Source organism: Chiroxiphia lanceolata, chromosome 1 (assembly GCF_009829145.1).
Source record: "Chiroxiphia lanceolata isolate bChiLan1 chromosome 1, bChiLan1.pri, whole genome shotgun sequence".
NCBI classification, from domain to species: Eukaryota; Metazoa; Chordata; class Aves; order Passeriformes; family Pipridae; genus Chiroxiphia; species Chiroxiphia lanceolata.
In genome coordinates this window covers 108030153-108044406 of record NC_045637.1, presented here as the reverse complement: position 1 = coordinate 108044406, position 14254 = coordinate 108030153, and the positions used below count along the sequence as shown (strand labels likewise).

Sequence of the window (14254 nt, the reverse complement as noted above, 5' to 3'; positions counted from 1 at the left end):
GCAATTTCATCACGTTTAATGCCTGGTTAAGGTTTTTCCTGTTTAATCAGGAATTAAGATACTAAGATATCCTACATACTTAGAGGGTTCACTGACTTCATTTAAATAATGACCTTTTTCTTTTAAAAAATTATTATAAAAATATTGGGATTTTATAAGCAAAACGCAGACCCAGTATGCCTCTGAAGCAGAAGAGTCAGCAATTCTTTGCCAGACTTCTTATTCATTGAATGCTTTTCCCAGTGTTTCAGATAGGTGACTAAATTGCTAAAAATTTAATCTTCCCTCATTCATTTTACAGGTTGAACAGTCAAAAGTTTTAATCAAAGAGGGTGGTGTTCAGTTACTACTCACAATAGTTGACACACCAGGATTTGGAGATGCTGTGGATAATAGTAATTGGTAAGAAATTCTTCGTATGTTCTCTCACGATAATTCTGAATTGCATTTTGTGTATGTGTGAGATATACTACGTTATGACATATTTTTAAATGCAAGCTTCAACATTCAGTTAAAATATTAACACTTCTAAACTTTAGTTAGCTGAAAAGTTTGAACTACTGTAATTCCAAGTACCTTTATCACTTGACTGAAATACTGTCAGCTTTTCCCTTTAAACTGGGTGATGCATTTGGCTCTTTATCCCCACATGCAGTGTGCAGAACTGACTTCTGTGTTGTCACAAGATGTGATCAGTGAAGCGTATTCCTTTGGCTACTGTTCTTAAGTATTCTGCTTAATGCTATTACAATGAAGGGGATTGTGTTTGAAGGGATTTTTCAGTGAACTCACATTTTACATCTTCAGAGCTTTGTAACTCAGTTTTGTGTTGAGGAACTAGTCTCTTAAAGTGCAGTGTTGAAGTATCCTAATTTAAAAAAAAAAATCAAAACAGTAACAACAAAAAACCAACCCATGGGGAAATTGTGAACATCTACTTCTTAGCCAAGACAGATTTTTTTTTTTTTTTACATAAATAATGTAACTTACAGGTTTTTATTCATGTAACCTCTGCAGCTGGCAGCCAGTTATCGACTACATTGACAGTAAGTTTGAGGACTACCTGAATGCAGAATCTCGAGTGAACAGGCGTCAGATGCCAGATAATAGAGTGCAGTGTTGTTTATACTTCATTGCTCCTTCAGGACATGGGTTTGTATTACTGTATTTTATGTTTTCTTTCTGTCTCTTACCTCAGATAAATATACAAATTTGTCAGTCTTACTTACATAAAGTTCCAAACAGGATTTTCTTAATAGCCTGCAAATCGTGCTTATTTTCAAATATAAGCTTGCTTTGGCTTGTCAAACATTAGCAAGCCAAACACCAGAAAACACGATTGCACATTAATTACACAGCAAGAAAAATAGAATTCTAACAGCTAAAAATACGTAGACGTTCACAAGTGCCAGGTCTGTTTGTTATCTGTATGTCTTTTGATCACATTAGAAGGAGAGATTGATTCACAGTTCAAGCAACGGGATTTTTCCTTTCTGTTCTTCCTGCCTCCCTTTGAATTTGAATGATAAATTGAAGATGGGAAATTTCATGGATCCTTGTAAGCATACTTTAATTCACCTGGCACATAATATTTTGTCTAGTGACAATTCCAGTATAGGCATTCTGATTTCTTTCAATTATCGTGTGATCTTGCACCCCTGCTTAGTTTTTAACTTGATCAGACTTCTATCTAGTGGTAGAGGGGGAGAACTGCATTTCTAGGGTGTATTAGATATAGATTGACTATATCTGAAATTAATTGCCTAGCATTTTATCGTGGCAGTGTAACTGATTAAATTGATCAGAGACTCTTTAAGTTATACCTTCAAAACTAGAAGGAGAGGATAAGTAGCCTATTCTATTGTATAGGTCAAAAGTGGTAAAACTTGTTGAAGGGAATGATGAAGGAATTTTGAAGCATATTCCTCAGGCAGTAAAAATTGCTAACTATTACACTTAGCTTCTGTAGCTAGCATTGACATGGGTTTAATAATTTTGAACTGGACAGAGACTTCCGAATTTGGAAAGAAATATTGGAGGCAGTTTTTCTTACTTAGACTTGCCTTTATTAAATGTTTTGTTGTTGTTCAACATGCATGTTTGTAATGTCAGTTTTGCTCAACATGCACATCAGTTTTAAATGTAATTTAAATAAGGGGATGATGATCCTTTTCTTGTGCTAGACAGTCATTTTTGAGCTAACTTTCAGGTTCTGCAAACAATTCTCTTAACCCCACACCCCCCTTTATCCATTAGAATTTTCTAAACCAGTGGGAGGTACAAATTATTCTTAAGGAAAAAGAAAGGTAATGTTTCCAATAAGCTAAGGTTTGATAATTAAATTTGTGAGGCTAAAAGCTATAAAAGCATGTTCCTTGCACAGGTATTTCATGTTATTCTTAGGGGGAAAAAGTATGAAGTTGTGCTAGGTTTGCATAGTGTTTTTCAATTACTGGAATAAATGCTTAGAATTGTCATGTAAGTAAGAAAAGTAATAGAGAAAATTGGTGCTGCTGTTAGCATTCATTTCCTCTTTTAAGATATTCCCCTCTCTGAAAGGACATAGCTCACTTCCTACCTGGTTTTTGTGGTCATGCAGTCTTTGTTCCTGTTTCCTGTGCGGACAGCAGCGCATGTAACCTGTCAAGTAGTGTCCTCTTCACTTTTAAAGCATGACTATATTTACACTAAATTAAAGCATTTGTAGGTGAACTTACTTCTGCTCACCCTTATGACTTAATACTCTTGTAAAAGCCCTCTTGTTATAATTTAGAAATTAAAAAAATTACCAGATTAAGTCCTTCCATTTAATGCATCCCACTGTTTTTAGCTGGTATCCCCATAAACATCTGAACTGATGAGTTTGTGTGGGAACACGAGAAGAGAGAGGAGGGGCAGGGGAAGTGTTCCAAGTAAGTGACTGGGGTGATAATGAATTGCACCATCTTTCTGCAATTCTGGAGTCTTTATGTAAAGCCTTACTGCTCAGTCTCCACTGTAAACTCAAGTCCCTGAGGTGAGCATTTTTGTTTTGAAAGATTCTGCTTTGGCAGCTGCCCTTCAACCTGGTGTTGCTGCCCTAGGTAGCTTTTTCCAACTCAGAATATTCTGTGATTGTTTTTTTTTTTTTTTTTGAAGAAAATAGTGGGAAAGCATATGAAGGGGAAAGGATAGCACTCAAAATCTAGACATGCCACTAGCATTGGCTATTTAATGGAAACGTGTTGGGAACTTGGGAAATTAAGTGGCAGGTAGAAAATTGTTAAAATGAAGTTAAGTATGTGTTCTTCAACATTTTCTTTATTCATTTTTATATGGTTTGGAGAAGCAGCTAAATTTGAGTACCAAATGAATATGGTTTTAATGTTCCTAATACTAATTTATTTTATATGAGAAATAATCTTGTTAAATCCTTTAAGTGAGTCCTTTAAGCCTGACTAAACTTGCTATAATTTTGAAGTATTAATGTGTCAAAAACTCTCTGGTTTTACTTCAGCAAGCAGGAAATATAGATGGTGAACATACTGTCACGCACCTGCTCAACACCCATATGATGGTTGTTTTAGTTTTATGTTATTGTCATCCACCTTAATAATTGTCTTTTTGTTTTACATAACAATTTAGAGATGAGATATTTCTACTTCATTTGTGCACAGGCCACAGAAGTTATTGTCTTCAGCAATCTAAGGTCTAAAAAAAAAAAATAAATCTCCCAGCCCACTCTCAAGAGGAAACACCATAATAAACATGACTTTCAGAGCATAATTTGCAGCTGTAAACTCTTATCAGTCAGGCTATAAATGGGATTATCTTCTGGCTAATGACATGAACTTTACTACTTTCATAGGAGGGGTCTTATCACTTGCTTAAATGAGTGTAATTTCAGCTAGCAGAAGTCTCGTGACTACTGGTAGTATTAACGTATGACTTATTCCTCTGGTATGATACAATTTAGGGGATTTCCTGTAGTAGTTGCAGGTAGCCTTTTGACTTCCATTTAGTCATCAGTCACTCATAAATCAGTGTTTCAAGAATAGTTGTCAGAACAAATCTCATCATTTGTACATTCTTGTTTAATTAATAAAAAATTGCAAAACTCTAATGCTGTTTTTCAGACTTAAGCCTTTGGATATAGAGTTTATGAAGCGCCTGCATGAAAAAGTGAATATCATTCCACTTATTGCCAAAGCAGACACACTTACACCTGAGGAATGCCAACAGTTTAAAAAACAGGTGAGTTGAAAAATTAATATTTACAACATAGGATAATTTATTAAGTTGATCCCTATGGAAATGGTGAGATGTAACCTACATGAAAAGTTTAAACCCTGAAGCAATGACTTGAGACAGCAAAGCCAAGTAATTTATATCTCTAGATTTAATTATAATTCTTGGTGAAATAATCTTGTTTTTGTCCTCAGGGCAAGAGGTTTCAAGTATAGTATGTTTCTTGGCAAGTGAAATAATTCACTGCTGAGATAAAAATCAGTAAGGAAGGAAAGGAGCTTTCAAGAGTTAGGTACCTAACAGAAGTTGTGTGTTTAAAAAAAATATATTTAAGAGTATGAGAGTATTATTGATTGTGTTGTGGTATTCACTTTCATGTTGATGCACTGTATTTATTAAAGAGACCTCAGGTATTAGATGAGAATCAGTATACCTACTCAGTCTTGGGCTGTGGTAATGCATTTTAAAGATGGTGAGATAATTGTAACATTGATACAACTGATGTAGTGTCTTTGTATTTGTAGAATGTATTTGGCATCAGTGTCTGCAAGTGGCTTATGTTTTATTTTCAGCTACATGATCAGACTAGAAGTAGATTTAAGCTTTTTAGTATTGTATGAAGAGGATGAGGAGGACCCAGAGCAGGACAAGACAAGACAGGAAGTTTGTTTTATTGAAATCTGTCCAGTCCTAGTTTAGAACACAGGTTCTGAAAAGATGTCATTAAGAGGTGTTGTGTGCAAAACTCTTGATTTAACATTAAAAATCAGAGGACAAAATGAAAGGAAAAAATGGTAGAACACAGAATATTTCTAAATATGTAAGCAGCTTTATCATAAGTTGAGGTTAAATAGGGGAGACTTTCCCAAATCAAACTTTGAAAATAAGTCCTTGCATGAATTGGATACTTATGTTCTTATGAGACTGCAAACTCATGAACCAGAAATATTCCCCAGGGCTTTGCGGTGCAGCTGTCAACTAAATGGTCTAATGTTTTTCCGTTCTAAGATTCTGGAAAACTAATCATGTTGTTTTTAAAAATACCCTTCAGACAAATGAAGCAGCAAAACAGTATGGTCACTTTTTTGATGATGCTGTCAGTTTTTATTAAATTTTTGTGAATGCTTGCAAATGTTTTTCAACACAACGAACTGCTAGAGTCAGTCCATCAGTCATAAGCTCTATTAAAATAGGCAGGTGATCCTGCTTCAAGCAACTGATGCTCAGGTGTGTTAGAAACAGGAAAGGAGTGACAGGAGTAGCTATTGTGGGAACTCAAAGGGGTGAAATGTGCCTGCAGTTATCTATTCAAATATTTTATATTTTGAAGGGACTCAATTGTGAGACTAGTCTGAGAACTTAAGTAGGGTTGTATTAGTTTTTGCACATTCAGGTAGGATTTCCATTAGGGTAAATCTGTTGTTTGTCCCATCATAGAAAACTGGTATTAATTTTTGCTGTCTTTTTATTGGTGGATAATATTCTGTTAGCTGTGAGGCACTGACTCTGATCCTGTCTTCCCCCTGGCTTAAGAAGAGATGGTCATACTAATAACCCATTGGGGTCACCTGGTGGTGTTAAACATGTGCAAGTTTTGTAATGTAACTTAGTCATCTTACTATGCAAGGATCTTACATATCAGACATAAGGAGGGAGAATGGGATTGCAACAAGAAACACTGAGTTACTATGGAGTATGAATTTCTCAAACAGATAACACTTTTCTTTTTAGATAATGAAAGAAATCCAAGAACACAAAATTAAAATATATGAATTTCCAGAAACAGATGATGAAGAAGAAAATAAAATTGTTAAAAAGATAAAGGTAAATTAATTTTCTTTTGAAAAACTGCTTATGGAGTGGCAAGGGGGGTTGAGTGTGAAAAGCATTCTGTCATTAATGAAGAGCCCACCAGTATGTGTAGGAGATAGAAATCAAATGCAAAGCTGTCCTAAGTGTCACTGTTCCTCGGCAGGGGCAATGAATGACACTGTTAAGTCCTCTGTCTAAGTCCTTTGGCTAAAATTCAGAATGAGAGCTCGTTTAATGAACTCTTAAAAGATCACTTTTTTAATTTCATGACTATTTGACTTTTATCCACCTACCACTTTTTTTTGGTTCTGAGCTTTGAAGGAGGCCAGGATTGTCTTTCAAACAGAGGTGTGCAGTGGCATAGAGTATGTGCATTGCAGCTAATAGTTGTCTGGCTGATTGATATACTGAAACCTTAATGGAGATTAATGACTAAAGAAAATCAAAAGGACTGTCAGGCTGTTGAAAGGCTTCTTCTTAGTTTACTCATGTTTTTGGTTTGTTCTTTTATGTCAGAGTCCATGTTGTACATGTTTCTTGAGCCTTGCTTCTGTTTGTTCAGTAGCTTTAACAGCCTGCAAGAGCTTTTAAGGTTTTTTGTTACTGTGGGAATCACCTAGGATAGATAAACACAAGTATCACAAATGGAAGATGTCCTGGGACTAAGCCTAGAGGAGAAGAGCAGAATAAAAGCAAAGACCAAAGTCTGAAATACTTAGCTTTGTACTCTGTTCCTTTCAGCCACTTGAAGCTGCTCTTGGCTCCTTTGTTGCTTGATACACTGGAGGCATTCTCGGTTCAACTGAAAACAAGAACTTGAAGTAGTTCTTTGCCAAACCTTTGAAAACTGGATATAAGATCCAGCCAAAGTAACAGTCCTTGTAGCCAGTGGGAAAGTGAATTGGTAAATAATTAACTGTGCAATTAAGTAAATAGGAAATGGTTTGCCTGTTGCTTAGCTTACTAAGTAACATTAATGTCTGTTTCTTAACTAGATTTACAGAATACAACAGTATAAGGAATTTAGAAGGGTGTGTGTGTATATATAAGTCATTAAACTAGGCAGAGGTCAGTAAACATCACTATTCTTGCACTTGGGGTTAGCTGCACAGCAGTGTTATAGCCCCGAGCTAGCTTATGTCAAGTTTACACATGGGCATGCTTTCAGTATCTTTTGGCAGTAAAAGTCATACTTTATCTTGTAGGACCGTTTACCTCTTGCTGTGGTAGGTAGTAATACGATCATTGAAGTCAATGGCAAGAGAGTTAGAGGAAGGCAGTACCCATGGGGTGTTGCAGAAGGTAAGGCTTTCTTGTGATTTTTTTTTTTTTAATCCATTTAAAATTTATTAGCCATTAGTCTATATTTGAAATGTTTGAAATGCTTAATTTGAATGTTATTTGACCTGGAAATTTACTGAATATACCATTTTGTTATTCTGATAATACTGGAACAAAGTAAAGGTTTCAGCAACTTTGCAAGCAGATACCTGTTGAAGCCTCAGTGAGTAGTTGTAAAACCTGTAGTGACTTACGGCAGGTAATGATATGACTTAAATTACAACTGTTTTCTAGCTTTCTCACGTTAATTTTTTTCATATAAAATATATGTATTCCTTAGATTTTTCTTTCTAGAGGATATACATTATAAATATTAATTTGACCAGCTCCTTTATCATAAGTTCAGTTTAAAGTTTCTGGAAGAATTTGGTTTTGTCCCAAAACATCTGAGTCTTAATTGCTGGGGAAGGTCCCTGGTAATGAATAGAATACCTTTTTTTTAAAATTTATTTAGAACTCACTTTCTATTGCTGTGAGAGACTTGAAGATAACTGCATGTTCTTCTGGTAACCATTTCATTGGCTTTAATGCCATTCACATATTTCAAATGGCAAGACTTGCACCATGCTCTGCAGTGAAACAATCACTATTAAACTGCTTCTCCATGATCATTGAATTTTTTCCTTGTGATGTGCATGTGTTGGATAAAGAGAATATTTTTCTTTTCCACATTATTTCTGCCTTCCAAGGGCAATGGACTATAAATTGGATGCAGTGTAAAATAGACAAAAAAACCCCCCAGCCAACAAGCAGTGTATGGACCAATACTTTAAAGAGAAATGCTGTAACGCTTTGAAGTGCATGTCTGGCAGGAAATGAGGTTTGGCAGAAAGTAAAAACCAGCTGCACCAGAGAGGATCAAGCTTTATTTAAGGCTCTTGCGTTGGCATTTGGAAATGTACAAAATGGTGCTGCTTTTCTTTATTTAAAAACAAATCTGGTAAAGGCTTCATGTCCATGATTGTACAACTTTGGGAAGGGAAGAGCTAGCCTAACTAAAAGCAACCTCTCTAAGTGGCTTTCAGTCTGTCAGCCAAGGACAGAATACTCAGAAATGATGCTTTTTTGGAAGTATGACTTCATTTACTATCTGAGCGGAATTTACCAGTCTGTAAAACCATGGAATGAAATAATGCAGGAGTGCAGATACAAGACAAACACACACAGAGTCTATGTTCTGCACTCTTCTGTGGGATTCACTGAACTTACTTGGGCTATTTGAATTCCTTCTTCCTGTTTTTTCCCTTCCTTCCCACGAAAATGTATGTCTTTACTTCAGGGACACGTTGGAAACCTGCCTTGTGCCTTTCTTTTGTGTGCGCTTTTCTATGTTGCCTTCCCTGTCTGCACACCAGAGAGTTCTGGGGGGGCGCATTTTTCCCCAGTGTCATTTCATTATCCATCAAGGAAATGCCACTCAGAATCAGCCTCTTCTGCATTAGTAGGGTGATAGGCACAGTGGAATAGGTGGCATCTAATGACAGCTGCCCATTCTCTCTTGATGTTTAGGTAGGTGCATCAAATGAAATACACAACCTTCCTTTCCTTAGTTAATAAAGAACTAAATCCACATAAAAATTAAAATGAAGACTTCTGCAACTCATTTAGTGGGGAAGGGGGAAATAGATTGCATTAAGTCTGTCTTTTAAAGGGTTTTGGATATAGCTGGATCTAGACTGGGGTCTACAGTTAGTGTCTGATCCTTAGACAACTGTGCTGGCAGGGCCTCCAAAGGATCAAAAAGGTTAACTGACAAAACTGTGTTTCTGTTGTGGTAGCTTATTCTGCTGTACTGACTCAGAGTACAGTTTGTCAGTGTGGCTCAGGGGAGCATAGGAACTCTGCTAGTAAGATACTGTTAACATGTTTTTTCAGTAAGGAAAGGCTGGAAGTAATCTATTGTTGGAATGAATGTAGATGGATGACATCTCTATAAGGCACATATTTTGGTTGGCATCTCAACAAAAGTTTACTTTTTTTTGCAGTTGAAAATGGTGAGCACTGTGACTTCACAATTCTGAGGAACATGTTGATAAGGTAAGTAACTTACAGGTAACATTAACACTATCTGGTATGTCTAAGAGCTTGGGAAGTCATATATTGGAGAAAAAAGGATTTGAGATAGTGAGTTCATGTTAATCCCCGTATTTTTAATTGTAAACAGTATCTTACACTTTATGATATCTCGTTTATCGACATATTTGCAAGCAATAGTATTGGTAAGGATTTTTTTTTTTTGTAATAGTTCTCTTTACTTTGTGATTGCTTGTTCTTGAAAACTGATAAACTATAGGAAACTGAGTTGTCTGTTAGTGCTGATGTGTGCTTAGTTGTAGTGATGTGTACTTACTTGTAGTGCTGCAGTTGACTACAGCAAGACTGCCTGTGCTTCATTGTGTTAGGTGCCAAGTCCTATACTGACACCAGTTCACTAGGTGACATCTGCTGTAACAACTCTGAGTTTGATTATTAAGTTTTTATTTTCTCCAGGCTGACAATGGAAAATCATGAAAGGAGGCTCATGCTTGTAAATTAGTCTTTAACTTTACATTTAGCTTTTGTAAACTTAAAAGATAGCAACTAGGAAGTTTGGGCTTGTTGTTTGCCTGACATGCTTTTTCTCACCTACTACAGTAGTAATACACAGTTTTCACATCTGTCCTGATAGCTCTAATTTGATTGTTGGAATGACAACATTGTGTGGAATGGGACATTAATGGAGGGATGTAATTTAATTAAGTCAATCTCCAAAATGAACATGGACTGATTTTTCAGATAGTATTTTGTATTAGTACACTAATCTGATAAATTACCCTTATTGACAGAACTCATATGCAGGACCTGAAGGATGTCACTAACAATGTACATTATGAGAACTACAGAAGCAGAAAACTGGCAGCTGTTACATACAACGGTGTTGACAACAACAAAAATAAAGGGCAGCTAACAAAGTAAGTTCTTGTTAAGGTTGCATTGCACTTTAATATTTTTACTCTGCTTTTTTGGTTGTTTGCTTTTGTGAACATGTGGTGTGATTTTTGGTTTTGGGGTTTTTGGGGAGAGGTGGTGGTGGTTTTGTTTGTAAATAGCCTCCAGTCAGTTGCCTCTTCGCTGTGTCTGAACACTGTAGGCCTCTTGTTCATTTACAATCAGGGTTTTTTTCTATTTCACTAAGGTTTATGCTAGTTTAACTGAATATGTTAAATACTGGAGCTTTTGTTGCTGTTTTTTTTAACTCTTGTCATTTTAATTACCTCTGACAGCAAGTTATTTGCCAACCTAATGAAGTTATTGGAAGATTTAAAAGTGGGCTCTACTGTATTCTGCATTGCATACTGCTGTTTAAGAACAGCTACATTCTTAAGTATTTTACCTGCTCTGCATGCACTAATTGCATCAAAGTAATTAGTTGTCAAATAATTAATAATTAGTGATATTCTTACCTTTTGTACTATATTTAAGTACAAATTTCTCAATCAAAATATAGGGTACTATTCTTTTCAGCTAATGGTATGCAAAATTACAGCTGTTCTTCCTGAAATTAAATGGCAATATCTGCTATTTCCATTCATATGGCAGCTACAAAGCCATTTTTCACTAAAATGTCTATTTTACACCACCTTAATGCTTCGAATGTGGCTGTGAGGGAATGGTTTAAGTGAACATGATTTAGTTTCATCTAGTGTGAGCCTACACGAGACTTCCCTGCTCAGCACTGACAAAAAATGTAATAGTTCATGTCAGTTATATCAACTCTTCAGAAGTGTACTTGAATTTAGGTGAAGTTTATCAAGTCTTAAAAAGACTACTTTGCAAATATGTGTATCCATAACACTGTGGTTACTAGTTCTTACTGCCATGTTTTTTGCCATCCTATTATCCCTGACTCGTATCTCAAGGCTTCTGAGTACACAGAGCAAGTATGTCAGGTGATAATGTAGTAACAGTAGTGCAGAATAGAAAATTCTGTATTTCCTTCAGGACTTCTAACTTGCTGTTACTATGGTTTTTACTGTACTGTGATTTGCTATTACTGTACAGAAAAGTGAAACCTTTTTTTTTTCCCCATTGTCATTTGGGATATCAAAGGAAGATGTTTAGATTTGTGTGTGTGTGTGTGTGTGTGTTAGTACTGGAGGGGTTTATATACCTTTCAAAATCTTAATGTTTTCATTAGATTTTTAAAAATCTGAATTTTGGTGACAACACTTTCACCATTTTTTGTTGTGTGCCTGCTTAGATTGGTGTTAGTCTGCATCTACATACTGGCATTGAAGTAAGGACTGGTTATTCTGCATTCTTAAAAATTTTAAAATTATTTTTTATTCCTGTATTGCAGACATAGCAAGATGTTATTTTATACAAAAATGCATCTGCAAGTAGGTTTCAAAACTCTTTTTGCAATCTTCAGTCCTCCTGCCCCAGTCAGTTGCTGATAGCATTGCTGATATTTCCTTTTGAGGCAGAATATGCACGAAGAGGATCTAGAATTACTGTGCTTTCTGCAGCATGCTTACCTTGCATCTCCTGCCACCTCAGATCACTGTGCTGTCCCACCTGAGTATTTCCAGGTCACTGTGCCTTCTAGAACAATTTTCTCCTTTAGAAATCTGTTGCTCAGAGCATTGCAGTACTGCAGCTCAGAGATGAATAAATACAACTGGTGCTCTTTGCTATCAATTTTTGGGTTTGGGGTTTTTTTCAAGCGAGTTTCTGCAGTTTGTTTGATTCAGCCATCTGAAAGACGATAAAACCTCTTTTAAATTTGTAAGGAATATTTTGAACCTTTTTCTAGAGTTTGCTTCTTGAAACATAGGATGACTTAATAAGTAAATACATAAAATTCTTGAATGCATGTACTGGTTATGAGTCAGTTGATGCTATTCTTGTCTTGTTACATTATCCATATGTTGAGTTGCAGCAATTTTTTTAAGCTTTAACATGCTTTTTTTGGCTTCAGTGGGTTTTTGTGGATTTCAATCTAGAATAGTTGAAGCTGAATAGAAGGAATTTTCCTACTAACCATGCACCCCCTGAAAATTCAGGGGGATGAACAGATATTAACAGTTTATCTGTGCCTCCCCTCAGGAATTTTACGCTTGCCCACTTGCCTTTTGAAAGTGTCTGTGTCTCAAAATGGGGCAATATGTGACTTGTCTTCTGGGAATCTGATTGTTTCATGGGAGACAGATCCTCTTTCTCTGTGTGAGAATGGAGACATGCTCTGATGCTATCTGGTGGTATTACAAGCATATGGTTAAACACAGATATAACTAACCTCTGGCTCTGGAAATTCCTAAGCAGCTGTTTATTGGAAATTAGGAGGATAGGCATAAGAGGAGATGTACATGCACTGGTGCTTGTAGTTTTCCAAAGGTTTCTCCTGCTGGCAGCTGTTCTGAATTGACCTTTTGTACCTTTAAAGCAGCTGTATTTTTATGATCTTAATAGATCTTAGTTTTTCATGCAGCTGTTAACATATTTCTTTGAACAAAAATGCACACGTGAAAACAAATAGAAGTATGTGCTACAAGTTTTAATAATACTGTGTAGATAAATTGAAACAGTTTTTTTTCTGTCCAGTTAATAATTTTACCTCTGACTTGTCTCCTTTGGTTTGGTGAAATTGGTGTTCTGTAAGTAACTTGTTAACCTAAGAGCAGTCCAGAGCATGTATTTTCCATATTTATATAGGGTTTTTTTGTATTTTAGGTTTAGTCTGATTTTTTCAAATTTTCAACATAATCCCAACAATTAAATAAAATAAAATAAAATGTCAAGGGTAGTCTTCACATATGTGGATAACTTGTCTCTTTAAACTTTGTTGTAATTGTCATTTCACACATGTACTATGTGCCGTGAGAAAATGGCATTTGGTCTGAAATTTAAAAGTTGTAATTTGAGAAGTCTTTTTCGTTTGCTGTATGAAGCTGCTATCTTCAGTGGGTTTAAAAGTAAAGTCTTATTTTGTGCATCATAAAGATGTGCCTTATCCATCTACTCATCTGTTAAACGCAGGGTAACAAATACACAGTGCTCAGGTCCTTCTGACTGCTAAGCCCAGACTACCTCTAGCTCCTTTTGCCTGTATTTTTAGTGAATTTCGTGAAATGGTTCCAAAGTTATAAGCCCATCTTACAGGATGGTGAGACTTAATATCAGAACTTGTTTTTTCAACCCTTTTTTCCCCTCCCGTGGCATCAGTGCTGCGCTGAGCCGAGGCACGCTGGGTGAAGCATCCCGGTGCCCTGCGGAGGTGACTGTGCAGCCGAGCCGGCCCGAGCCGCCGCTGAGACCTCTGCTGGCCGTGCGATCCAAGTGCTCTTCCTGCTGCACCAGAACAGTCCGGGGGGCTCAGTACAGTGTCCTCTGCTAGCTGACAAATTCTAAATGAAGAGATAAGCCTCGAGATGGCATTGGTTTCTGAAAACTTGTGTAGAGCAAGTGGTTGTTCATGTCACTAAAATATTTAAAATCACTCTAAAAACATAGATATTCTAAGGAAACTAATTCTGAAAGCATCTGCACATCAAGCCTGTGTTAATATTGACATGGTGTAGTGGTTAACTGACTGAACTTGAAATAAATGTAGCAAGCTTTAACTAACAGTCTTTCCTTTTAGTATGAAAAATTTGCTTTCTGGGGAGCACATAATCAGCTTTAGGAATCTATTATTAATGAATTTACTTTTTTAATTATTGCTTTTTTGTTTTGTGGTTTTATTTAAGCATGCTAAGCTAAGCCTCTGTATTTTTTGTTTTTTAGATTTGACACAGTTGAAGGCATGTAAGTGGTCATTTAAATTTTTCCAAAAAACGTAAAGACAAAAATTCTATAAACACAAAAAGGATTTAACTGTTTAATGTTTCAAATT

General features: G+C 36.1%; 1 protein-coding gene across 3 annotated transcripts in view; it reads left to right on the top strand.

Annotated features, from left to right (window-relative positions):
* The window catches only part of SEPTIN7 (septin 7), a 78444-nt gene that overhangs the window by 58158 nt on the left and 6032 nt on the right, over positions 1-14254 (top strand). For 2 of the 3 annotated variants that reach the window (XM_032683562.1, XM_032683571.1), the window contains exons 5-12: positions 302-402; positions 1018-1152; positions 4116-4233; positions 5959-6051; positions 7245-7341; positions 9366-9417; positions 10206-10331; positions 14146-14166. In XM_032683562.1, the coding sequence (XP_032539453.1) occupies positions 302-402; positions 1018-1152; positions 4116-4233; positions 5959-6051; positions 7245-7341; positions 9366-9417; positions 10206-10331; positions 14146-14166 (743 nt within the window). The remainder of the gene's footprint in view (positions 1-301; positions 403-1017; positions 1153-4115; positions 4234-5958; positions 6052-7244; positions 7342-9365; positions 9418-10205; positions 10332-14145; positions 14167-14254) is intronic. The other variant, XM_032683577.1, reaches the window with a different exon arrangement.